Source organism: Choloepus didactylus, chromosome 6, assembly GCF_015220235.1.
Source record: "Choloepus didactylus isolate mChoDid1 chromosome 6, mChoDid1.pri, whole genome shotgun sequence".
NCBI lineage: Eukaryota > Metazoa > Chordata > Mammalia > Pilosa > Megalonychidae > Choloepus > Choloepus didactylus.
This window is the reverse complement of record NC_051312.1, coordinates 154491922-154519096: the sequence shown is the minus strand read 5'-3', so window position 1 is coordinate 154519096 and position 27175 is coordinate 154491922. Positions and strand designations below refer to the sequence as shown.

The following is a 27175-nucleotide window of genomic DNA, read 5'->3' as shown; positions in this document are numbered from 1 at the left end:
AGTAACGATAAGCAAATGCATAGAGTCAGAATATAGAATATAGATTACCAGGGGAAGGGGTAGGGATAGGGAATAAAGAGTTTAGGCTTAAAATGTAGAGTTTCTATTTGGGATGATGGAAAAGTTTTGGATTACCAAAATTGGTGTGATGGTTGCACAATATTGTGAGCATAACATCAATGAATCATATTTGAATGTGGTTACAAGGGGAAATTTTAGTTTGTATATATGTTACTAGAATAAAAATAAAATAATCCATGGAGCTGTGCATCACAAACTGTGAACCCTAAGGTAAACCGTGGACTATAGTTAATAGTACAACTATAAAAATAGGCTTTCATCAGTTGTAATAAATGTACCACACTAATGCCAGACGTTAATAATAGGGTGGTATATGGGAACTCTGTTTTGTGCATGATTTTCTGCAAACCCACAACTTCTAAACAAACACAAAAAACACAATGTCAGTGTTGGAAAGCTTTTCTTTCAAAACAATGTTGGAAAGCTTTTCTTTCTGAACAACATTGGGTACAGTTTAGAATCCAATGCAGAATTTTGGCTTTCAGGCTGGCTCCTTTTGCTGCTCAGCAAGATGCAGGGTGTCCTCTTCCGTCTTCTTTGACTGTAGCTAATAGTTAACAATCTCTGCAATACCAGGAGGCAGGGCTGAGGCCTTCAGTCTGCCAAACACCCACAAAGCTCTAACTTGTCTCTCTGCCTGCCTTCATTGCCTGCCCCTGAGGTCGTGGTTGCCACCCTCTGCACTTCCAGGACCCATTGTCAGAGAAGGGTAAAACCTGAATGCATTTCCTGGGCATGCACTTGTCTGCCGCAGGTGGTAGCATCAGCACCCAGCAGGGGCTCTGGCACCGGGGAAAGGAAGTGGCATAGGCTGGGCAGCAGGTCTGTCTGAGGAGTAAGACCCAAGAAAGCACAAGAGCCTGGTGAACCATGGACACAGTGCCCCCAAAACCACAGGGGCTGATTTAATCAGATCATGAAAACGGTATTCTTTGTTAAAAAGGCAGCCACTGAAAAGACCACACATGAAAAAACGTGTAAACATGGCAGCTGCTTGCTTACAACTCACACTTCTTGGTTGGGTATTGACGCACCCCCAGGAGTGGGGGTACAGGGGCCTCCCCTCACTTCCACAGTTGGACAGAGAAGTAGAGAATGGGGTAGAGTACAAGAAAACAGAAGATCTGGCTTGTGCACAGCGCGTGGAAGAATAAAATCAGATTCTGTCTTCTAGTTCTCCCAGAAGAAAGGTCTTAGATGTTAGGGAAGATGGAGAATGCATTTGTGTTGTCAGCTGGGAGGCAGAGGAATCAGATGCTTTGGAGTTATAACACCATTAACAGGAGGCCAACCAGAGCCTAATCTTATGTTCTGAGAAAGATGAAGAGCCACAGAACCTGCCTCCCTCACACGCTCAAGCCCCAGCCTCGATAATTAAAGGGCAGCTGGAGGGGGAATCCTGTTCATCTCAACGTGGGACCCAACGTGGGGGAAACAACCTTGCCCAGTTCCGCTGCCCCCAGTCAACCTCAAATCTCCCAAATGCCTTTCCTCCCAGTCTCAGCTCTGCTCCGTGAGCACCCGAAGGCTCCATGAGTACTGACTTCTGAGGATAAGTAAAGCCCCTGCTTCCTCGAACTCAGCCGAACAGTATCCTTGTTGGCCAATGGCGGGCACTGGCTCTTTCTGTGAGGGAAGGGAGGCCAATTGGAACGTGGCTCTGGTCATTTTCAGGTGAGGTGAGGTGGGGAAGGAAGCACACACCTCTACTCCTGTAGTTGGAGCACAGTGCACCAGAGTGAACACAGCCCTCTTTCGTAGTGTAACAACACCCACGAGGGCTCTGTACATGTTGTAAACAAAACATATCACTGATCCTAAACTCTCTGAGCCAACTGGTGAAGATGAAGATGTGACTTAGCAAGCAGGGTGATTCTGAAGTTGTAGTAGCAGAGTCTTCTAAGGGGCTTGGGCAGTAGCAGGAACAATACCTTCAAGTGGTTGAAACCATGCCACAGCCCCAAGATTAAACGGAGAACAAAGGAATCAAGGCTTCTTCACTGGACACCTCCCTTGGGGCTTGGTGGGGCCCAGACCTTAGAGTGGAAAGAGGAGTCCCTCCAGGAACAGACCATTTTCAGGCTTCCACACTTTTCCCCTGGGGCAGGGCTCAGCCTGTTTTCAACGCTGCTGATACCGCCCTGGGATTTCCCTATGCCCAGCTCTTTCTCACGGATGAAAGGTGCCTCCACAGGCTCCAGTTCCTCCCAGGCGTTACTGATTAGAATCTAGAGAAGCCACTGGAGGGAGGTGCCTGGGTCCCTGCATTGCCGGAAGGGCTTGTGGCATCCTCAAAGCACCACATCCGAGACTCCTAAGGAGGCAGTGTCCTGATCAAGCATCATCCCCCTGCCCTTGTAGATGGGGCAGGCCCCACTTCTGCCAGGACCCAGGGCTGTGCGGGCTGCTCGGATCTCAGATCAAGAAGTACGGAGAGCCAAGGATGCCTGGTCTCGGCTCCCCCAGGTGGAAGGCTGCAACAGAATGCACCTCTTTCCAGGGAGATACTAGCTCTCGGGATGCCACCCCTTCCCTATTCCCTCTTTCAGCTACAGAATCCCAAGGACATGGCCTCCCAGCCCAGGCCCCTTAGGTCCTTCAGAGAAAAGAAGTGAAGTCAAAAACATGATTTTTTTTTTCAGGTTGCAAGTAACAGGTCGGTGGAGTGACACCCCGTTCTTCCCCTCCCCCTCTAACCGCTGGTGTTGATAGGTGGGGGTGCTGGGGCAGAAGCCCAGCAGCATCTCAGCCCCAGGGGCCTCACTGCCTGCTGTTGTTGTCAGACAGCTGGCTGGGGGTCCGCGCCTCGCCCAGGGAGGTTGTGCCCTCGAAGCGCTGGGAAGCAATTGCTGCCTGGTGGGACATGCTCTTGCGTACGATGTCACCCTTCCGCCACAAGACCACTTCCTGCAGGAGGGGGGATGAGGGGTGGGCAACACGGCACCATGAGAGGGAGCACGGGAAAGGTTTCCCAGACTCCCCACTTCCTCCTGGGGAATCCTGGGCAAAAACCTCCTCTGCTTCTCTCCTGCCAAAGACAGCAGCCTCCCAACCCTCACTGCCATAAGGGCTCCTGCCACCATGGGTAGGAAGGATGCCTGGCTGCAGAGATCAGGCCTGAGAAAGCAGACCTCTGCTCCAGCTGTGGGGTCACCTCTTGGTGAGACAACCAGCGGCATGAAGCCTGAGCCCCTTTCTCTGTACCCTCCACCTAGTGGGTCTGCAGGAGTGATACCTGCCCATCTTGTCTCAGGCACCATGAGGACCGGACGGGGTGTCCTGGGCCTCACCTGCTGTTTGAAGTAGCGCCGCTCCTCCTCGTCGATCAGCACCAGGTTGAGGTAATAGCGCACCGAGAACTTCTTGTTGATGTCCCGCATGGTGGGCGTCAGCTCATAACCCGCTAGGAAGAGCCGGATCGGGATGGACTCTCCTGTGAGGGGCAAGCAGGGAATGAGGGCTGGGGCGAAAATGTGGCCCCTTCTGCCACGCCGCTCTGTAACCCCCGCAGTGAGCGGGGCTCAGGCCCTAAGGAGGGGGCGGCCGACCTTTGCTGACCAGGGGTGTGCTGCTGACACAGAGCCTGACCCCAGGCTCCCTGCCTCAGGACGTCCTCAGCATTCTGGCATAGGGGACAGCAAGCAGCAGGAGCATGAACAGCATGGGCATGTGGCTGTGAAGCATTTTCTTTTTGATCACACATGATGTGCTTTGTTGCTAGGTTTTCAAGAGGCAATTGGGAAACCCCAGGTAACTCACCATGTCCCCAGCAAGCCTGATGGCACCTCCCTCCATCCTTAATCAGTATATTCCCCACCCAAATACATGCCCACTCTAATATGGGTTGGCAGGGAGGTGCTGTGGTCTGGAAAGAAGAAAACCCTCATTTCCTCCAGGAACCAGCTGTCTGACTTTGAAGTAAGTCTGTTCCTTTCTCAGGACCTTTATTTTCTCATTTGGAAAATTATGGAATCAGACTGCATATTACTTTTGGTGCCTTCCAGCTCTAACACTGTGTCTTTTGGGGTATAAGTGGAACAAAATTAGGGCGGTAATTCCACTGGGAAAGGCCAAATCTATCATGTAGTCTAAAGCTAAATATAAATGGTTTTTAATTATCTGCTGTTTCATATTGTTTCTCTCGGTGCCCTGTTTCATTTGTACTGGAAAAACGGCAGTTGGCTGTATTTGCACCACTGGCGGAAAATATGGGACATCTGAGAGCACCAAGAACGTTTGCTCCAAGGCCCCATGGGTCTGGCATGGTAGCACCCACGGATCTGCTGCCACGTCCCCCGTGTCACAGGATGCAAAATCTATGCCACTCCTCCTTCCCCAAGGAAGAGACTGTGGGGACAAACTGAATAAACCCCAGAAACACCAAAGCGGTTTGAAATCTATTGCTGCAGACCCAGTGGGAACATAAATGATTGCTACTCCCAAATAACCACATGGGTTTTTCAAATAACTGATTGTAGCTCCACTCCACCAGGTAGAACGTTAGCTCCATTAGGGGAGGTGACCATCTCCATTGAATTCCCAGAGCCACCTCCAGGACCTGGCAGTGTCAGCCAGAATAATCTCGGAGGCTCAATAGTGCTTGGTGAATGAAACCGGTGATGAGCCATTTCACCAGAGCTAGGTGCAACAAAAATGAGTATCATACATTCCTCTCTTGCTCCCAAGTGGCAAGAATGTCAAAAGGAAAAAAGAGAAAAATGTTCAAACTGTATCTGCTAAAGTACTTTTCAAACAATTTACTTTTGAGCAGGCATAACTCGTGGAAAGAAATCCTGAACAGAAGCACAGTATATAAACGAGGTCCAAGTAGAGCTGTGCTGGGTGAAGATGGCATAGGGGACCCTGAAGCTCCAAACACTCAGCCCTCCTTCGTGAGATCCACGGTGTCCAATTTAGAGATGAGGAATTTATAGGTTAATAAGTAGATCTTACTTTAAAATAAAATCCCCTAAGCCCCTCCATCATTCTGGGATGGGCCTAGAGGAAAAGCAGGGGGCTGAGAGCTGTAGGGGTCCCGGGAGCTCACCTCTCACAGGTGCCCCATCCATGATCTCATACTTGGCTATGGTGTCGTTCTCGTGGTAGACATTGGGGCCTGTCCCTGTCGTTTCCCGCTTGATGATATCTATCTCCATGTGTTTTATTTTGATTCTCACCAGCAGGAAGTATATCTTCCCTACGATGACATCTTTCAAGTGGTATCTGGGGAGGAGAAAGTTAAGGAAATGAGACGTTTGTCCAGCAGATGGCCCTCTGCACTTTTACATACCTTTCTTGGTTTCAGTCGAGTAAGTTGCCATGTGTGGTGGTGTTGCAGAATGATTTCCTAATATATTCTTTACTTGAACCCAATTAACTGCTGTCCCTCAGCATTCCATATCCCACTCAAAGGCAGCTTTTCCTAAATGTTACTTTGCTCGATCATGTTTGCTCATCTGATCTTAGTATGTTTTCTCCCTTTTAGGCCTTTTGTGTTTGTGTGCTTTTTGAGACATTCTTGGGCACTGACAGACCAGTCCACAAGCACAGGGGCCAGGTTTCTCCCTCCCTCTCCAGTCTCCAGGTAATACCTCTCAGGAACTAGGCGCAGGTGGCTAACAGCAAACAGTGTCTACCTGCCTTGCCCCAACAGACGGACTGGCAGGGGCAGCAGAGAAAGGAGAATGAACCACTTTCCATCAGTGCCTGCCCCCAGCCTCCGCTCAGTGGTGCCGCTGCTCTGTGAGCTGTTAGGAACCCAGCCACGCTGCAGAAGACTTGCTGCTCCCCAAACTTTTACCCCTGCGCTGGTAGCCTGCACGTGCACAGCCCTGTATGACACATGGTAAGGGGACAGCAAAGTCTTTCATCCTGGAACTCAGGCCTGTGGGGCATGAATGTTGGCAGGAACGTTAGAATTCAACCTCCTTCCAGCGCAGGTGAAGAAAGGGAAGCTCAAAGAGGATGAATACACAAACCAGGATTTGGGTAGGGGGAAGAGACAAGATGTGAACTAGGCTCCTAATTCTCAGGCCTGTGTTCTTCCTACTACTACATATTACCCCTCTGCTTACCACCTAATCAGGAAGGCTGTAGACAACTCTAAGGAGATCCCTAAAGAATACTTACAAAAGCAACATATGGGCCACTTGTGCATGTCAGAAGGAATGCTGGAGATCTTAGGTTCTAGGGGTTTTCATACCTTTATAAATCAACCACTCCTTTATTCTGAATAAAGCCTTATGCAGAAGCATACATACCAAAGATGGATAAAAGAGCTGTTCTGGTCTGAAGGGCGGGTGGGGGCCCGGGGCCCTGCCCCTGGCGTTCCCTTCCCGCCACCCTTTCCATGGCATCATATGTGCCTGAAGCCCACTGGCTTACTGGAAGCCCCTCATTTTTCAGATGAGAAATCCTAGGCACAAACATGCTTAGTTCCTGCTGTCCTTAACCCAGTCTCCTGGTGTCAGTAGAGGCCTGGCTCCCAGTTGTGGTCTGTTCCATTCCACTGTGCAAGACATACACTTTCACACAGCACTGGTTCCCTGAGGTCAAGGCAGGGTTTAGGGAGCAGCACTGGGTTTGCAGAATGGACTTCACATTACACACAGACCTTTAGAGGGGCTCTTATATACCAAATTATAAGCTTACTGTGAGCTCTTGCAAGGAGGCACTGCATGTGGGCTGGTGCCAAATCCCCAGGTGGACAGGCGTTGAAGGACCACCCAGAGCCCAGATTCTTTGAGGATAAAAGGGTAGGAAGCCTGTTCACTTACACATCCCATTGCCAGGCCTGGGCCGACCTACCTCCCAGCCCATCACACAGCTCCATCGTGGGGGCAGGTCAAAGAGATGAAGCCCCAGAGGGGTACTCTGGGTTGCAGTGGTCAGTGGGCATCAGATTGGAAGGCAGGGGGAAAATACGCCTTTCCTTCACCCCTCTTCTAGGTACCAGGTATGTACCAAGCTTTAAAAAAAACCTGTTCCCATCCCCTTCAAAGGGGAACCCTGCGGCTCAGCTCCCATTGCACCGAGCCTCTGGAGGTCGTGGTGTCCAAGGGCAGCAGCACAGTGCGAACCCTTGTTGGACATTTTATGATAGGTTTTAGCTCTTGGTGAGCTGAATGAAAACTTTCAAACATTTTCAGGAATGTGTTACATTCATAAGAAAGATGCTTGTGGTCCACTTTTGACTGTCAGTGCATTTTGCGATAATACAAGCAGTTAAAGAAGAGTTTGAACATTCTAACAGTAAACAATTTAAAACATACATGGCTTCTCAGCTTGCCATAAAAAATGCATCAGATATTCTTTGCTACAAGCCATTTTATTTCAGGAGGGAGCAACCAAAAAAGTCTGGTTTTGTCACTTGAATTTCTAAAGAGGGGAGTGGTATTCTGACATTATCATCATTAGTAGAAGAAATAAGTGTGCCTAGAATCCAAAACAAACAAGGTCCAGTTTGTTTAGCTTGATTTTGAAAGACATCACAGGATGTTTCATTTATATCTACCTTCTTATTTAGTACAGTTTCAGTAACATGAAGTTTTATTTCCTGGCAATCCCATTTTAGCCAGCCCAGTACACATATCCGCTGTTATATTTCTGGGGTCTCTCCCCTCACGGCAGGTCACCATGATGAGCTGCATTGTGGGGCTCCCTTACTTGGCACTCGGATCAAGTCCTACCTTAACCTCCCTATTCCACAACCATGGGGCCCAGGACACTTACTTGGATTTATTGTACTCAAACTCAATGTGCAGACAGTCCTCGATGCCCACCTCCATCTTGATGGACGAGTTCAGCTCCGGGTATGTACTGAGTGTGTGGACTACAATGTCCATCTCTTTGACGACGTCGTTGAGGCGGCGGCTGATGGTGGCTCGAAGGAAATACCTGTACGAGGTGGTCGCAGCGTGAATGGACACTCTCATGTCCAGATGCTGGCCAGAGATGGCAGAGACTCGCGCGGCCCAGAGAACCCCTTCCCTCCCTGACAGTTCACTGCTATGGGCCCTTCTCTCGGAAAAAATGCTGCATGCACTTACGCAAAGAACTGTGCGGTCACCATTCCAGGGAGTTCAAAGACTCCCTCCATATTCCTTCTTGAATCTATGACCCGGGGTTAAGAATTCTGCCCTGAGTCAAAGTGATTTCTCTCCTCTGACTTCTCTATTCTTCAGCCTTTTGTGGTGCCAACACTATTTAACTTGTGCTGGTTACAGACTTCATCTCTTCTACTAGCTCCTAGCTCTGAGTTCAGGGATCTGTCTCCTACTCATCCTTGTGTATCCATTCATTTAAGTTATTCTGTCCACAAGCCTTTTTTAAGTCACTCACACTTTAAAGAGAACAGGATGGAGAAACAAAGTCCGCTATTCATTGAACAAACATTTCCTGAGCCAAGGACTGTGCTAGATATAGGATGAACAAAATACAGACTCACAGGATGTTCACAGTCCACTGGGGGTGATGGGCATATAAACAGAAAACATAGCAGAAAAGTGCATTCCAGGCAAAGCAAACGTGTATATAAAGCATCAGAGGGGTGAAAGGACCTGGTTTGTGCGAATAACAATGAAGAGTCTCTGGCTGAGACTTGGATGCTTGGGTAAGGTTTACTGCAGAAGGGGACAAGCAGGAAAGAAAACAGAGAGACACAGCCGCTGCAGGGCTGCAGCCGAGCCTGGCCTGTGTGACTACATTCCCACGATGCCTTCCCCAGCATCTCTTGACTTAGCTAGGTCCCCTTGACTTAGCTCCACGCTAACGTCCAACCATGGAGAACACACCCCTTTAGTGATTTTTTCATCTAAATACAACTTGGATAATCCCTACCACCTGTCAAGCATTACTGGAGGAAGTTATTAAAAAATGCTAACTGGGATCAACTCCACATTTAGGCTACCACCGTCTGTGTGGCGCTGGCTGCTCCTTGGCAACCCTTTCATTCCTCTCAGTAACTTCCCCGTCACGTTCCCCAAGACATTTGTTCCCATCCCTCTTCTAACTGCTCAGGCTCCCAGGCTTCCCCTCCCATTCCCCTCTACCAAGGAGACATCAAGATGATGATAATCTCCTTTCTCTGCCTCACGCTGTTTCTTACTTAGGGCTGCATCCTCAAGCAGCGTGTCCTCCTCTGTTTCTCAACACCTTTTCTTCTCCTCCACCCAGCACACGGATTCTCAGCCTGGAGGACATGAGAATCACTTGGGGGGCTCTGAGAAACCCTGGTTCCCAGGCCCCCCTGCGAGCTGATGGTTCTGGAGAAGGCTCAGGCATCTACATTTTTTAACTTGTGGGAGCCTCGGTTGAGAACCACTGTTCTGGCACCTTGATCCTTCAATCCCTCTAATCTTCTCAACATATTCAATCTCTCTCTAGCTAAAGGCTTCTTCCTTTGAGCTTACACAAGTCCCAAACCCATCGATACCCAAAAATGATCTCCAGGCCTGCTGCCCTCCTGACCTGACCTGCCTCAGGCACAGCTGTCACAAGAGAGGCCCTGGGCCCTCCTCCCCATCCACTGCTCTGGACCCCTTGCTTCTGCCCCCACCACCCAACAAACTGCTCTCCAAAAGGTAACACATGGCCTCTCGCTGCCAAATCCAGTGGTTTTGTTCTGCATTAGGAACGTAAAGCACGTCCTCTTCCTTCCCAGTGAGTGCTTGCCCAGGAGGCATCGCCCTTGACTCTTCTCATCCTCCTCCTTCTGTCCTCTACAGTCCGAGCCCCCCAGCCCTGCTCTCTCCTCCCCTCCCCGGATCTTCTTGAAAAACCTCTGTCATGGCCCTGAACAGGTGTGCCCAGTGGAGCCCTCTGAAGTTTCCCCTCTGTCCTGCACTCCAAGCTTGCGTTTCCAGTTGTCCGGTGAATTTTTCCACCTCTGTATTCTGCCAGCGCTTCAAACTCATCTCTAGAATTAGGTGACTCTCCTACCTGCTAGCCCTGAGCCCTCACCTCCTCTGTGGTGTCCCTGGTGAATTCTGTGGACAACCGTTCCACCTTGCCTTCTGCCTGCTCCCATCGCACCCACCAATGTAAAACTCCTGGGGCCTTGGAGAAGCCTGCTCGCTGTTCTGTCTCCACACACTTCCCATATCCACCAAATGCTACACACTGACACACAATCAATCTTACTAGAGAGCCACTCCCCTGCCTAAAAGCAAAAAAAAACAACAACAAAAAACTCATGTCTTCCTTCTACCTGGGAAGTATGATATAAGCTCTTAATCTGGAATTCATATCCTCTACAAGCTGTACTGAACCAATTTTCCTTTCTTCGCCTCCTCGCTTTCTCAACACGAATCCTGTAGTCTTCATCTAATTTGGGCTGCAGTGCCTTTCCTTCCAACATAAAAACACTTAAGACAAAACTAGTGCAAAAACCAAAATTAAATAATAATAAATCCCACTGCAAGCTCACTGTTGCTGCCTTCTCTGAATTCACTTTTGAAACACTACCTTTGGTGGGTGTGCCGGTTTGAATGTATTGTGTCCCCCAAATACCATTATCTTTGTAGTTTTGTGGGGCAGAAGTTTTGATGCTGGTTAGATTTGCTTGGAATGTGACCCACCCAGCTGTGGGAGATGATTCTGGTGAGATGTTTCCATGGAGGCGTGGCCCCGCCCATTCAGGGTGGGCCTTGATCGGTAGAGCTATATAAATGAGCTGACTCAAAGAGAAGAAAACTGAGTGCAGTTGGGAGTGATGTTTTGAAGAGGAGCAAGCTTGCTAGAGAGGAATGTCCTGGGAGAAAGCCGTTTTGAGGCCGGAGCTTTGGAGCAGACGCCAGCTGCCTTCCTAGCTAACAGAGGTTTTCCGGACGCCGTTGGCCATCTTCCAGTGAAGGTACCCGATTGCTGAGGTGTTACCTTGGACGCTTTGTGGCCTTAAGACTGTAACTGTGTAGTGAAATAAACCCCTGTTTTATAAAAGCCTATCCATCTCTGGTGTTTTGCATTCTGCAGCATTAGCAAACTAAGACAGTGGGGAACATGCCAGCCGTGAGGCCTCCCTGCAAAGATGTAAAAAGAAGAGTCCACAAAATCTCTTCTGATGGAAGAGGGAAGCCAGGGAGACAAAAGGGGAGGGAACGGGGTGCAGTCCCCAGGCTGTCCTAAGCCCAGGCCTCCCGGTGCTCAGATGAGCTGCTCTCAGGAGACCAGGTGCTCCGCGGGCGGCAGGGAGCCTGCTTCAGCCCAGGACACCGCATGGTCTTGGTGCAGACCTCAGAGTTCAGCTGCTCTGAGGAGTCAGACCCAAGCCTCAGAGTTTTCAGGCCTGGAGCAATAAATAATCACATCTATTTACAACATGTTTACTAATTTTCAGAGAACTTGTCGTGCCGTGTGGCATTTTCCCATCATCTCCGAGAGATGGAGGGGACAAGTCTAGAATTAGGATCCAAATCTGTTGCCTGTTTCTCAAGGAGGACGCTGAGTTACAGAGCACATGAAACCTGCTCAAGACCACACTGCCGGGCTGTGTGCGTGGCAGGCTGAACCGGGCATGGGATCCCCCAGCGCCCAGCTATGCTGTGCCCGGGCCGGCTCGGCAAGAAGCACACGAACCGGCTGTCACACATACGGTTATTAATGTAAACTTAATTAAATAAATGATATTTAAAATGAGGGTAACACTCAAAACTCATCACTTCCTAATTGCTTTGCCACATTTTAGGATTTTAGGCTCTGATGAGTATTTACATCTGGGGATTCTGACTCTGCCTTCAGGGTACTTTGAAACAGGTCGTGCAGGGAATATTTACACTATGGAAATTGACAAATGCAGCAAACCAGGGCTTTTTCCTCCCTGAGAGCCAGAAGCTAAACATCTACCAGCAGACCACTGGGCTCAACCACCTGCTGCACCAGCACCCAAACAAAGACCCTCTCGCCATGAAGACCCCCGTGGGTCCTCCCACAACATGGGCAGGTCCTAGGGGGCAGGGCGGGGGTGGGCACAGCTTACCGTAGCTTCACGTTCTGCCCCGTGTAGGACTCATACGGCTTCTCCACGTGGGTGAACTCAAAGTCAAAGGCCTGCGACTGGCTGATCTCTCCAGGCCGTGCCAAGTCCTTCACCAGGGACACAAACTCATGGTGGTTCCCACGGTCGTAGTAGAGTTCTGGAGAGAGAGAGAGAGAGAGAGAGAGAGAGAGAGAGAGAGAGAGAGAGAGAGAGCACCGCCCTCCTCCGTCACACCCTGACCTGCGCACAGGGTCAGCGAGGGTCTTTCCACTCTTTCCACTCTCCACCCGCTGACGGAAGGGACTTCCCCCAGAACAGACCTCTTCCCGCCTTGACTTTGGACTCCCTTTCTTTTCCTAACCCTTACCCCCCAACACACACACATGCTCTTCTCCCCATATGGTGGTCTCTGTACCACCCTCCTTTCCAAACACTGCCATGTTATGTGCTGAAATCCTGTAGCATAGAAAGAACCCCACAAACTCCTGCTCTGGGACAGGAGAACAGCACTTGAGTAAGGGATGTGTCGGGGGACCAATATCAAAAACACCGCCGCTATTTTATTTAACAACTCTGACTTTCAGAAGTGTATTTGTTGTTACTTGATCATGTCATCTTACAAGAACTGAGATGCTCAGCCAGGGCCTTATTACCCCATTTCACAGGTGAAGGATGTGAGGCACACAGCTGAGACTGGAGCAGATTCCCCCCAGGAAGACCCACTCTTGAGACCTAGTCTAACAGGGATTACAACGCACCCCACTTCATAAAAGTTTTGCAAGGATTAAAGGCAGTAAGACTCAGAACCCATATTAACTGCCAGCATTCAGATGCAGTGGCTAATCTGACATAACAGTTTTAAGGTTACTCCCTCCCTCTAAATCAGTGTATCTCAGACAGCAGCTGCTGGGGGGGGGGGACGTGGAGGGCTTGTTAAACCCCAGCTTGCTCCCTTGGTGTTTTCTGATTCAGTGGGTCTGGGGTGGGGCCCCAGGATTTGCATTTCTAATAAGGCTCCCAGGGGATGTTGAGGCTGCTGGTTCCTGGACCACACTTTGAGAAGCACTGCTCTAAATTACTGCTCTTCTGGAAATGGTTCTGGTATTTCTGTATTCTAAGTTCATGCCACCCATTTGTCCAGTATTTCAGGCTTGTTTGCATTCTGCTATTTAAGTATGCGCTTCACTAATACATTTGGCCTTCCTTTCCCATTTTGGACTGCTCAGCCTATACCTCCAGCTTCTTGGATGCACCCTGAACCCTGGGCACTGCACCGGGTTCCCACACTGACTGTGACAGCTCAAGCTCCCAAACCCTCAGGCATCTCTGTGTTGAAGCCCTGTGCTCACTGCCCACCTGCAGTGGGGCAAACCACCCAGAACAGGGCAGGCAGGGCGCATGGTGACTTCTGCTACATGCTGCTTGGGGAGAAGGGGACAGGTGTGCAGAGGGGAGTCTCCAGGAAACGGCCCCACTGGTCTGGCTCTCACCCTCTCCAGAGCCCAGGGGGCCATCTCTCTCAGGGGTGACTGGAGCTTTGGGGGCTGTCAGGGAGCAGCATTTGCTCTAGAGCCCACCCTGACAGCACGAGGCCCAGGGAACCAGATCTTTTGCCTCCCCAGAGCCGACTCAGTACTCAGACCTGTTCCCAGGAGGAGCAAGATGGTCCCAAGTGGTGCTTTTCTGGTCTGAGGGCAGAACCAACCCTGAGAGGAAGACATTCTGAAGTAGAGTGGACTCTGTTTCAGGATTTGTCTGCAGGCATGAAGGGAGCAGCAGGGTGGATAACTGAACCCCAAGCCAGCAGGTGATCTTCTGTATGAGTTGACAGCATATTCTGTGGATAGAGCTTGTCACAGACTTTCTCGTGTCATCACACTTTGATCGATCTTGTATCACAGACAATCTACCTTCTCTCCCAAACACTAAGGGGTTTCAGGGGTGGTGGCATTGTGGGCAGTGAGTGAGACCCTGCAAAGCAGCTAGATGAGATGTCAATACCGAACCAGCGGGGTTTCACCCAGGGAAACACGCAGGCCCTACTGTTGGTTTTACACTCCAGGCACTGTGTCCCCAGTAGAAGGGGTAGAAAAGGGCCAGGGCTGGCCACGGTAGGGGCCCCTCCACTTGCTCTGGTTGGCCTCTTGCCACACCAGCCCTTCTCGATGGCACTGATCCGTGGAGCCTGAAGCTGGCCCATGCACCTCACTGGCTTATGGCCATGGCTCCAGGGGAGAGACGGCTGGGTGGGGCCCAATGTCCATGAAACCCCAGGGTCAAGAGAAGGATGGAAAAATACACAAATCTGATCGCAGCCCGCAGGCAACATGAGAGATCAGCACAACAGAGGAGGATCCAAGAGCACCGGGGCTGCCAGCACCGAGGAAGCCTAGCAACGGTGCAAAGCCGCTCCAACGGGCCTGGCAGGGGAAACTGGCTGGCTGGCGGCTGGGGACCTTTGGCAGGCAACATGTTCCCCACATTGTGATAGCATCACATTCTCTCCAGCGCTTTTTCTCCAGGGTGCACACTAGTATCACCTCCTGCCTCAAGCATCCTGGAAGAGTGGCAAGTGTGTGGTCTAAGTGGGGCTGGATTTGGCTTTTTAATTTATGATTTATAAGCCACGTGCAATTCTCTTGCAAACACTGTGGGGCAGAGGGGACAGAAATAGCAGCTATTTGCCAAAAGTTTGGTTTCCTCTCATGTAATTTAAAAATCCAAGGCTGTTCTAGCAAGAGGTTTGTGCCCTAAGGAGACTGTAAACCACCTCATTCCATCCCAAAGACGCTACTCCAAATCATCCCCACTTCTTCCCAGCCACCAGAGCCTCAGAGAAAACAGACATTTCCAAGTAGAAGTAGGGACTAGCCAAGTTTCTCATTAAGGTAATTTCCCTGTCCCTAGCTTTATTCTTAGTCCAACAGGAGGGAATGGCTTTTGTACTCAGGATGTCTTCATGGTTGAATCTTGCCACCAAAGGCTGAGAAGGGCATTTGCCACTTTGGAAGGAAATGGAGCCAGCTCTGCATCACAGGGTCCTCCCATCAAAGACATCCAAGACACAGTGCAGGAGCCAAGACCACATTTAGCCCAGGCTTCTTGCTCAGCAAGGAAGAAGCACAGGCTGGCGAGGGCAAACCCTCCCAAGACCCTCCTCACCCCTCGTCCTAGTTTTCCCAGCTACTGTTTGCTGGCTGGCAACCGAGGTGACATTCCTGCTTGCCCTACGCCACTTGGAGCTCCTGGATCATAGCCAACACACCAGGGCAACTGCGCCTCAGGGCTTTCTCTCAGTGTGCATGTAATTTAGTATTTCAAAGGCTGATGGATTGAAATGCAGATGCCTCCAGAAGCACAGACCTGATTGGTGCTGATGGATTCAGATGCCTCTAGGAGCCTTACCTTTAAAAACTTTTAAAATACCCAGATATTATCTATGTGGCTTTGAAGTAAGTGCCCTGTCTGCTCTCCACTTGAGTTTGACCTTCTTGTTTATTTAACCTCATCTGCCTCCATGGCGGCCCAGCTCGGGTTCACGTCCTCTATTAACATTCCCTGGGTGATCCCAGTTGAAACACGGCCTCTCCTTCCCCTAACTTACACTGCTCCCCTCGGCACCCTGTGCCTTTGTATATTACAGGGCATCTTTCTAAGGATGAGGGCCACCAGCTACAGAAGTGCCCTGGCTTAGACTGCACAGCCCTGGAACAACGTGGGAGACGCCTGGCATCGTAGGGGCATGGACCTGGCCATCAGAGGGGCTGCTGCAGCGGTCCCAGCGGGGCTTACACACCTGCTGAGGACAGAACACATACAGGCTGCGGTAGATGGACAGGACCTTATGCTCTCGGTGGGCTCATCTGAGCAGTGCGAGCAGGATGAGCTGAACCACAGGTCTGACAGTCCCTGTTGTCTTATCAACAGGGAGAGATCAGCTTTAACTCAGCATAAGAAGGTGTGATGGAGATGCTGAAGCAGGGGCACTGCCTTCAGCTTGAAGGTGGCCTTACCCCGGTTCCCCAGAGGAGGGAGCAACTGGGGGAGGAGAAGGGTGGGCACGGCAGCCAGGGAGAGCCCCTGAGTTCTCAGTGGGCCCAGTGAGTCTGCACCAGATCACCAGACTCACTGACTGCGCCTGGTTCACCTATGCTCAGCACCCCCACCACACCCAGCACATGACCCCACCTGGCTCACCCCCTGCCTCCAGTTCACCGCCCTCACCCAGCTCATCTACCACATCCACCTCAACCTAAGGGTAACAAGCAGAACATCTTTAGACTCCCTTTCTTTCATTCAAATAACTGAGGTTTATCTAAGAGGAGGTGAGAGAAATATCCAGAGGACAGTGTCATTAATTTGTAGGCCTGACCAATTTATCCAATTAACAGTATTTACTGGATACCACCCATGTATGAGGCACTGATCGTAATAGGGAAATGGTGATGGAAGGAAGCCAGGCTCTGGGTGCAGTGACAGAGGGAAGATGGCCCCGGGTACAGTGATGGATGGAAGGTGCCCTGGCTTTCTGGCATTCATGATTTAGTGAGGGTGACAGACACGTGTACAAAAATGTCAGAGCCTGGTCTGATCCTACTCTAAAGGATCTCTGACGGCTATGAAATTTGCTGGTCTTTCAAGAATAAGTATAACTTGGGTAGACCATCAGATCTTGCAGAATGATGTCCATATACAAGCAGCAGGTACCCAGACTGTAAAAGGAACACAGCATTTTTAAGACGCCTCACATAGTGAAGGAGAAGGATTAGGGAGAGATGAGGCTGGCAAGGGAGTCGGTGACCAGTTCAGGAAGGCTTTGGATGCTAAGCGTATACATTTTCCCTTTAATCAACAGGGACTCAGTGAGAAGAATTTTTAAAATGGGGCTCCCTTTTGGAAAGTTCCCCTTCCAAAAGATGGGCTGAAGGAACAGGGAAACAAAGGCAGAAAGACCAGTCAGGCAATTAGTACAAACAGAAATAATAACAGTAGAATTGAGAATGGACAGCAAGCGGAGTTTTAAGATATATTACAGTTACAGCAGCCTAAAATTTAGAAGCCAGTGGAAGCAGGAGAGGGAGCAGGAAGAGCCTTAGATGATGCCTAGATTTTGGAGGCTGAATGGACCCAGGTGACTTGAGCTGAAATGGAGAAAACAGGCAGAGAAGCAGAGCTGGGGTTGGCGTGGAGGTAGGGGTTTCTGCTGCAGATGTGTATTTGAGGTACCTGTGGGGTGTCCGGGTATTGATGTCCAGGCATAGCTGGAAACCCAGGTTTGAAATTCATTGAGGGTTTAGGACAGGCCAAAGAAACAGTTTGGGAATTATCAGAATATAGGAAGTCAGTGAAGTCAGGGGCGTAGATGAGATTGCTAAGGAAAGTTATAGAATGAAAAGAGGCCAGCAGCAGAAGTTACACCTCTTCCTGCCTACCTCCAAAACACGGTCTAGGCAGGAGCTTTATTGCGCTATATCTGGGCAGCTGTTAGGAACTGGGCCCAAAGTAATCCAATGCAACAAAAAACCCAAAAAGCTGTTTCTGCACAGGATGCTGCTGGGTGACATTCCTTCCAAATCATTTTCACCTGGTTATCTGCATACCTGGCGCAGGTACTTGGAAGACAACAGGGGGAGGCAGACAAGTAGCTCAGAAGAGGAGACTAACCTGAAGCAAACACAGAAACATTTTGCACAGGTGATGGTGTTTAAAGTTCTAGCCCCTGAAAACTTCTTGATGGATTTTTCTTAACAAGGAAAGAGAAAATGACAATCAATGTCATCTTAACTGCCTTTAACCGAATACCTACATGTGTCAAGGACAGAGCTGCCTGCATATCATCTCTAATCCTCCCAACGCCTTGGCAAAGTTGGTGTCAGGATAAACTGGGGCTTCTATAATTTAAGTAACTCCAGTCTGCTCAACCCCCAAATTATATACCAGACTGTCCCTATAATGAACACACAGATGAGACAAGTATATGTTCATCAGGAGAAAAAAGAAACCATAAAGATTAAAAAGGTTAATTATATAAATCACTTCATTTTTAAGCCAGGCAATTCTCCCTCACTTCATCTTTAGTAAAGTCCATGCTGGAGGGGAGGGGAAGGGTGGGGAGGGGAAAAAAAGAAAGACCCTAACCCAACAGATTATGTGTTAAAAGAAGTATGATCTTCTTGAGTTAAAACGGGAAGCACTGAGGAGGGAGGAAAGTGGCAATATCAACTTTCTAACCCCCATATATCACCTGAACAACCAGACCTCAAAACTTAACGGAAGTTACACCCACTTCTGACCTCCAGGTTGCTTCATGCATAGTCACAGAATGCAATGGAGGAGAAAACCACACAACCACAACCCAGTTTCCACTAGCCTCGCTCTGGTGCCCAGGTCAGCTCACAGAGACCGTCTTGGCTTTGGGACACAAATGCTCCATGCCCTGCTTCCTTGGGGGGATGATGGGGGTATAGAAGAGAAGGAACATGAGATGCTAAAAAACATCACGTCGTGGCCCCCACATAGGCTGGTGCATCTTGACTATCAGACAACATGGGTATTTTAGGTACACAGACTCCTTACATTGTGTAGGTCACATATAACTAGAAAGTTCATTCTGATGCCTTGTCCTTGATCAAGAAGTATATTCTAGAGCCAAATCATGAGAAACACGGTCTGTAGTAGTCTATTACTACTCCCTTGGGTAAGGGGATAATTGAGCGTGAACTATATACTTTAAGCTCGGCAGCTGGATTGCGCTAACGCAACAGCAGGTGTGACTGTCCACATGGCTGAAGCCAGGGCTTTAAGCATAGGGCTGGCACATGCACTCCTTGTTAAGTAAGCATGCCAATCTTATTTTGGGGGGACATAAAGAGTGAACAGTATAAGCCAATGGCTAACAGTTGGTCATAAACCAGGTCACAAATTGAGTTTGTGAAATGAAATACCACTGCCTCTATTTCTTCAATTTGTATAAAGGAATCCTCTCTGGGGGCTTGTAGCATGCTCCACCTTCTCACACGGTGATTTTATTTTTCCACTGAGGCCCGGAGAGGGGCAGGCTTCCCCCAAATCACATGGCCAACCCAGCCTAGAGCAGTCAGCTCCCAGAGTTATCAGTGGAAGAAACCAAAGGTACTGAGGAAACTCAGCAGGGACGATGTCTTGGGATTCAAGGAATTAAGACCAGGCCAAGCAGGTACAGCAGGCAGCCTCCTCATCTACCTTTCACTTAGCCTAAAGAGCCTTTTACACTTTTCCTCCTGGAACAGCTAACTGCATGTTTTCTGAGGTATGGCCATTCTACCTTATGTTTCCCCTCCTGATGAGGCATCATCTGGGAGAGATGGCACAGACACAGACTGAACATGTCTGTCTACACTTTGTTACAGAGTCCAAGAATCCATGCAATAACTTTAAAACTACCTGAAAAAAAAACCATTCTAAGTAGGCAAGGACTTGACTGTCATCTATTATAGTTGGCATTTTAAGTGCTTTGGATTCAACCCATCCACCCAGTGACTCTCTACAAGGAGTGATTTTTATCCTCATTTGGCACTGTCTGGAGACATTTTTGGTGGTGACAACTGGGGGATGCTACTGGCAACTAGAAGGCAGAGGCCAGGAATGCCGCTAAACATCAAAGGACAACAAAGAATTATCAGGCGCCAAACGTCAGCTGTGCTGTTGAGCAGCTCTTCCATCCAGCCCATCTAAGCCAGAAAGCAGAGGGCATGGGACTCATTCTGTAGCCCCTTTCCTGGTACAATGAAAGTTCTCTTGCACTCTGGCTTTAAGGTGACAACAATTAGTATAGGATCAGTCAGTCTTCAGCCTGGTTTCATTTTCTTAAATCCCACAGGCAAAATGCTCCAGGCTGACCTCTGGACTGCATAGCCAGGACAGGAGGCTCCAATCCTGGGCCTCCTCCCCATTCTGCCTCTGTAGAAGGCAGGTCACAAATTCTTTGCTGAAGTGTCAGGATGTGAGAAATAGTGTTTAACAGGTATCCCCAGCAAGGACTTCTCAAAACACTGACATGCAATGTGTGGTATAGGGCATGGATTCCCAGAATTTACAGTGAATCTGCTCCTGACCAATTTATTTCAGAAGTACCTGAGGCTTCGAATAATTACAAGACTCCAAAGAGTCTCAGAACTGAGACCACCCAGTCCTGACTGGCAGCTCCCAAAATCTCTGTGGTTACTGTTTTTCCTCTCTGATTCCAATGATTAATAATCGTGCTTGAAGACTATAGAGCACCAAGAAATTTTTATCAACTAATTGTGGCTTTAGGCCCATCATTTCTTTGTCTTTAAGGAAAAAAATTAGTGTACTGGAAACTTGAATTCTAATAAAGAAATCAAAAAACACAGGCTAGGTGGGCAGTAAGGCTGTGGCTGAAGATAAGTCTTCTCAAACGTGGATAAAGTAGGCAGTTCAGAGCTAAGAGAAGACAAATGAGACTTGGTGAGCAGTGTCTCCCACACCTACATCTAAAAAGAAAGCGAAGGTGGCTGGGAAGGTGGAAGGGAGGCACAGAGGACTGGCTTAACTTAGGGTGTGATGGCTGTAGGGATCCAGTGATTAGGACCCCAATGTTAGAGGAGAGGTCTCCAGCAATGCTCCCAGCTGCAAGTCACGGCCAGACCAGAGAAGGAGAGCTTAGAGCATCTCCAAGAGGCCACTGGGGTAGCCCAGGGCAAGGTGGCCATCCCAAAAGGCAGGCAGGGCCAGCCCTGGGATCCTCAGCCACGTCCAGTCCATGACGGTGCGCTGTCACTTTTGGCAGGTGAGAGAGTAGAGTGGGGGGCGGGGGAGGGGTCCCCCACAGGCGGGCCTCGTGGCTGCATGCGCCTGACAAGAGTCCGACAGGCCTGCGACGAGCCGGGCCGGAATGCACCCTTGCCCTCGGAGTTCGGCGCCCCAGCCCAGCCGCCCGGGTTGGGGGCCGCACTCACCGATCTGTCCGATGAACTCGATCTTGATGCCCTGGTGCTCCAGCCGCTTGTTGGGGTTCTTGAGCGCCAAGCTCACCTTCCCGGAGACGGTCTCCCCGTCGTAGAAGAGGAAATACTTCTCCTTCTTGCCGTCCTCCGTCTTGTGCTCGGCCCGTTTCCGACTCTCCGCATCGTTCAGCAGGATTTCCACCTCCACGCTCTGCCCGAAGCCGAAGAAGCTCATCTCGCCGCCGCGCCGGGCCGGGGGCGCGCAGGGGTGGAAGCACGCAGCGCCCCTCTTCTCCCGGCCGGGCTGCTCCCAGGGAAGGCCAGGGGCTGGGTGCGGGTCCCGTCCCGGGCTGGCGGGGGTGGGATGATTGCTGGAGGGTGAGGTATAGAGGATCGGGGGTCTACTAGAGGTGAGAGGGAGTAAAGCTAGAGGAGGGGGCTGCTGGAGGGGAAGGGGAACGGCTAAAGGGGCGAGGGGGTGCTAGAGGGAGGATGGCTGCTGGAGGGAGCGCTGCTAGGAGGGGTGCTGTTGTTGGCGGCGGCGGGGAGGCGCTGCCAGCGGTGGCGAGAGCTACCCTAAGGGCAGGCCAGGGATCTGGACACGGATCTTGGGAGCCGGGCGGGGGGTGGGGAAGACTGCGGGCGGGAGCTGCTGGCGGGGGCGGGGGCAGCCCCACTCTGCTGCACTGGCAGGAGGACGACGCCGGGCGGCCGCTCTGTCACCGTGGCGGGAGGACGGAAGGAGGGCTGCAGGGGCGGAGGAGGCAGCAGGGCGAGAGCAGCTGCTGAGGCGGCGCGATCCAGGCTACTGCGTAGTGCCCGGGCCGGGAAAAGAGCAGTGGAGCCCGTGCGTGCAACCGCCCTCCGAGTGGGGCTGGCAGGAGATGCAGCAGGAGAAGCCGGGCCGGCCTCCGGGGCTCGGCAGCTAGCGGACCACTGATCAGTGCGGGCGGAGGGGCGGCCCGGGCCGGTTGTGGAGAGGCGTGCGCGTGCGCATTCCGCCGGGCTTTGCCGGCAGGGCGCGACACTGCGCGTGTGCGGTGGGAGAGGGTGGCCATGTTCCCTTAGTTGACATGGCTACTGCGGCCTCTTCCTGTGAAAACGTGGACCCACGTCCCTGAAATTCAAGGACTGCGCGTGGCCTTTTTGAAGCCTTTTGGTTGTATCCCCTTATAGTTTTAAATACACGTTGAGCGTTACCCACATCAGGATATGCAGTACTTGTGAATGTGGTCTGAACAGGACAAAGACAGCCTTTTGACCTGCACGCATGTTGCTCAAAAGGGGGTAAAGGTGGCAGTTATGACAGGAAGTATCCTGTCCCAAATGCTCTTAAAAGTCTCTTCCTATTTAAGAAAAACGAGCCTTCTAAATCGTATTAGGTTTTAATTTCGTTTCTGGTCCCTACTTTAAATGGAAAATTAAAGATCACCCCAAAAAACCTCCGCTCCTTCCTACCGCCATACCGCACCGTGTTCTGCGCATGCGCCAGAAGCCCCAGGCAATAGGTGAACGGCGCGAAGGCGGCTCGCGGGCTGTGATTGGTCGCCGGGAGCGCCCGGCGCGCGCGCGGCAGCGAGCTTTGAAAGCCGAGCTGGCGGGCGGCTAGGCGGCGCGGTGCAATGGTGGCGTTGCGGGGCCTCGGGGGTAGTCTGCAACCTTGGTGCCCGCTGGACCTCAGCCGGGGTGAGGAGCGAAGCCGCGTGCGGCAGGGAGGCAGGGCTGGACGAGGAAGAGACCCAGCTCCGCGCACAGCTGGGGGCTGCGGCCTCACCTAAGCCGGCCCGGGGGGAGGGGAGAAGAGGCAGAGGATGGGGCGGGGGTGCTCGCTGGCGGAGGGGACCTGGGAGGGGGAACGGGAGGGCCGGGCTGGGGACGGCGCGTGCGGGAGCGGGGGAGGGGCTGGGAGTCGGGGCTAGGCGGAGCTCGGCCCTTGGGCAGGATCCGGTGTCTTCAGGTTTGTGCTGCTCCCTAGAGACTTCAAGACCTGGGTTACAATCGGAGATTCAATTCACTGTAGTGACCGTTAAAAAAAAATAAAAACTAAAAGAAGTTTGTATTGCCATGTGACCTGATCTCTTTCGGTTCTTTTGCATCTGTCTTCTGCGCCTACCCCTTTTCATTCTGCATATCTCCCTGGCAACCGCATCTTTTCCTGTGGTTTTAAATAGCAAATCTATTTCTTCAATCAGACTTCTTTCTTAGACTTTATGTGCTCACCTGGCTCTCTCGCAGGCATCACAAACGTCTCACGAATGAAACTGCTTTTCCAAGAGCGTAATCTTTGGAGTCCGAGACACTTCCACTGGTGTCTTAGCGCTCCCACATAGCATCCGTGCATCACCAGGCAAGTTGCTTAACCTGGCTAAGCCTCAGTTTCTTGGTACCTCAAATGGGAACTATAATATCTACTTCACAGGAATTTTGTGAAGATTAACTTAGTACCTGGCACATAATAACTGCTGAGTAAATACTAATTCTCACCCTCCACATTCAAATGTTATGTTGTAATGATTTTGGTCATTTCTGAACACTTTGCAATCTCTTTCCCTTTGTGCTTTTTTATGCTGCTCTCTGTCTGGAATGCAGTTTTATTTCTTTCCCTGGCAAACCACTCTGTTCAGCCAAAGAATTATCCTCTCACTCCTATTTTGTACCCCTTCCCAAAGTAATATTGCTTGTTATGCTCTATAGCATTTTACATTTCTGTTACTATTTTAACACTCATCCGTTCTGAAAATAATAATGGCTGTCATTGGTTGAGCGTCTCCATTGTTGCAAGCACAATATTATCCTATCTGTAATAAGGCTTTCTTCTATTACAGGCTTTTTAAAATATATGTGTGTGTGTATATATATATATATGTATGTATATGTGTGTGTGTATATATATATATCTCATAAGTGTGAGATGGTGAGGATCTTTGTGGACAAGAACTCTCTGGTTTTCATCATATCCTGAGCACTAATCATAGTGGCTTCCCAACAGTATTTTTTCAAAACTGTTGGTTGAGTGAATGAATGATGAATTTCCTCATCTTCCATCCTTAGTAAAGTAGGTAGATTAGATGTATCCCATGAACAGTTGAAAAATCAGAGGGATGGTGAGAGATTTGGTTTGAATAGAGTATTAAGTGATTTGACAGAAGTCTAAAGGCAGAGTCATTAATAGGATTCCAGATTTCCTGATACCAGATAGTTTCTTTTTTGTTGTTGTTGGGCCTTAGTGCTTATGATCCAGAAATGAGGTCAAAAGTAGTGGTGTGCATTTAAAAGACCTACCATCATTAATTTGAGTCCTTTTAATTTGCCTTCTTGAATTGAGAATCATCTGTTGGCTTCTTCCACCTGGAATAATGTACAGCTCTGTCTGTCCATAGGGATTTATGGATTTGAGAAATTAAAGTTCATGGACTTCTCTTTTCTCTTCTTGTTATTTTTGTAAATACAGGTTAAACTAATCAAAGAGAACTGAAAGAAGAGGGGAAAATGTCACAACAAGGTGAAAATTAAGTATCTCCAGCAACTGGAAACCAAGTTTATAGGAGAGGAGTCACTTTGCCTAATTCTTTGCAACCACAGAATGTATAGTGACTTACCCTTTAGATCTTCCTGAGCATCTCCTTTCCCAGGATTGATGGCTTTTTCCTTCATGGGGAACCCCCATGCGTCCTTGGGCTGGGTCTAAGGCACAACAACCCCTCATCTAAGAAGTATCCCTCCAGCAAAACTGCTGCCTTTGCAAGGTTTTTTCTGCCTTATCTTCAACAAAAAGAATGTACTGAGTTCCCATGAGAGATTCAGCATTGTGCCTGCATTAATTTGTGGTCTTCAAACTTTGTTCCCACTGAACTGTGGCCATTGTGAATTGGACCGAGATGGTCTGCTGCTAAAATTTTGGGGCAGTCTTTTCCAGGTCACAGAAAAAATAAAGTTAGTGTATAGAATTTTCTCAACTTTAAGCTTTTATTCCACAAGTTTTAGTTACTCTGAGGAAGAATGAACTAGAAATCACAATGTCTTTATCCGTTCCCTCTCTTCTCACTGCCAATCCCCTTCATCCTTACTCTCAGCCTTACCCTCTCATCTCCTAGTAAATCTTTCCAATAGAACACTCCCCTTGTGAAATTGATAGATATTATTACCTCTATGTGATAGATGAGGCAGTAGAAGCTCAGAAATGTTAGAGACAGTATGACTGCAGTCATCCAGATCATTTTAGGACTGGAAACCAGGGTACTGCCTTCCACATTTGATCACTGCTGACAGGAGAGAGCTATTGCAAGGAAAGCCAAGAAAGGAGTATGGCGCCTTGACAGTCAGTCTGTGGTGTGACTTGAGACACCAGTGGGAAGATAGAGATACAGTTGGATTTTGCAGATCTTTCAAGCAGCATGTTGCATACCTTTGGAAGTGCAGAATGGGTCTCCCTCCTCCAGGGTCAAGCTCAAGTGACAAAAGATGATTAGCGACTTGCATTCTAAGGATGATGAGTCTAGTTAACCCCAGTTTTTTTGTTTACTAACTGCAATATAATGCTTAGAGCCATGAAAGAAAGGTTGAAGCCTGCCATCTCCAGTTTTTCTTTACTCTTTCTCCATGCTTTGCTCCATTTCTCTAAATCAATGGAGAACAGATATTTAAGGAGTATTGATTTGAAGCAGCTCCTAATTAGTAACCTGTCTGGCGTGTCCACACATTTCCATCTAGTCCTCATTTTAGGTTTAGGAGAATGACATAATGAAAATACTGAGGAAGGGTAATCTGTTAGAAAAGCGTGAGGAGGTTTGGAGTTGAGAGAGGTGGGCGAGTCTGCCTGGAATGCTGCTTTAATGTCACATTCTCTCACTCTACCCCAGTTCTTCCCATCAGTATGTTTTGAAATCGTTGTGGGCATTTCTCTGAGTGGGCCTGGCTCTAGTTTAAACTTCCTGGGGAGATCATGTCTGTTTTTTAAACATTGCATTACTGCCCCAGGGCTCAGTAAAGTGCTATGCACTTGTTTGGGTTTATTAAGTTGGTTTTGAGGTTTTCACAAGTGACATCTGAGGCCATCTTTAGTTATCCTCTTTCTTCCCCAGACTGACCATGTAGTAGAGCCTGATCGTTAAGTGTTTTAAGTTTCTTTCCCCAGAACTGCTAGATAAAGGTGTCTTGATATTTTTCAAAGGTGGACAACCTCATAGCTAGAAAAAGAAAAAGTTTTTCTTAACCTTTTCTGTTTTCCTTTAATTATATTAATCCTACATTGTATAGTTAAGGGGGGGTGGTTATAACTAATGTATTTTTTTCCTCTTGAATGTCCCTAGAGTCTAAAGATAGTTGGTTTTTACTTCAAAAACCAGCAATTAATTTGGCTGTATTTTTCCACCAGCCTGGGTGGACACAGTATGGGATCTGGACTTCACAGAGACGGAGCCTTTGGATCCCAGCGTAGAAGCAGAAATCACAGAGAACAGACTGAGTGTGTTCACTCAACTCTATGAAAGTCTTTTCCCCTTTGCTACCGAAGAACATGGATCTGCAGAGGTAAAAAAAAATGAAAAATCAAACTAGCCTTCTGTAGGTGTTAGAAGATGAAAGTCCCTTATTATAATCTAAAATTCAGCCTTTTAGTATGCAGTTCATAGGTGTACGATAAGAGTAGAACAAAGAATGTGTTTCTGTTATTGGAATATCCTGTTAGCTTTCCTCTGAAAGATTCAAGGTATTCGTCTGTGATTTTTTTCAAGACATTAACTGCCTTCTGGAACAGCAAATTAAAGGGAAAGAAAGGCAAAAACAAGGAAGAAAAACCAAACCAAATATGAAAAGAAAGCCAAGCAAAATGCAAATAACAATTTAGGCATGCCTTAACTTTAAGAAAATCTGGTATTATTAAACTGAGAAATGATTGAATTACAAACATTTATCCAGAGTTCCTTTAAATATTGAGTTCTGCCTAGAGCACTTATTAGATCATAAATTGCTTATCAAAAAATGGAAGGGCTAAGAAGCAGAACAAAAAATACTTAGATATTAACTTCTGAAACATTTAAATTAATCAAAAATATTTCAATTACAAGTTTCACCTAGCCGTTTAAAAGTTAAATTATCTGATTAAACATTTATTAGGCGTAGTGCTAAGCACTGCATTAAGTGCCTTAGAAGACAAAGTGATGGTTATGATGCAGAG

The 27175-nt window shown here is 49.0% G+C and overlaps 2 protein-coding genes across 3 annotated transcripts in view; one reads left to right on the top strand and one right to left on the bottom strand.

The window, feature by feature from the left end:
- Window positions 1-464: 464 nt before the first annotated feature.
- VPS26B (VPS26, retromer complex component B) lies at window positions 465-21545 on the bottom strand. The gene is made up of 6 exons (XM_037842000.1): window positions 21013-21545; window positions 12056-12212; window positions 7813-7977; window positions 5129-5304; window positions 3372-3514; window positions 465-2988 (listed from the first exon to the last, which is right to left on the bottom strand). The coding sequence occupies exons 1-6, from the start codon at window positions 21233-21235 to the stop codon at window positions 2842-2844; spliced, it is 1011 nt and encodes a 336-aa protein (XP_037697928.1). The 5' UTR covers window positions 21236-21545; the 3' UTR covers window positions 465-2841.
- Window positions 21546-22553: 1008 nt separating this feature from the next.
- Window positions 22554-27175, top strand: part of NCAPD3 (non-SMC condensin II complex subunit D3) — a 64597-nt gene continuing 59975 nt past the window's right edge. Inside the window, exons 1-2 of one of the 2 annotated variants that reach the window (XM_037841999.1) lie at window positions 22554-22686; window positions 26375-26529. In XM_037841999.1, the coding sequence (XP_037697927.1) occupies window positions 22623-22686; window positions 26375-26529 (219 nt within the window). In that variant the 5' untranslated portion in view covers window positions 22554-22622. The remainder of the gene's footprint in view (window positions 22687-26374; window positions 26530-27175) is intronic. The other variant, XM_037841998.1, reaches the window with a different exon arrangement.

Coding starts and splice junctions, on each gene's coding strand:
- VPS26B (XM_037842000.1), bottom strand. CDS start 21,235: ATGAGCTTCTTCGGCTTCGGGCAGAGCGTGGAGGTGGAAATCCTGCTG. Junction 12,213..21,012: donor CGAGTTCATCGGACAGATCG/GTGAGTGCGGCC, acceptor CTCTCTCTCCAG/AACTCTACTACGACCGTGGG. Junction 5,305..7,812: donor TTTGAGTACAATAAATCCAA/GTAAGTGTCCTG, acceptor TCTCCTCCCCAG/ATACCACTTGAAAGATGTCA.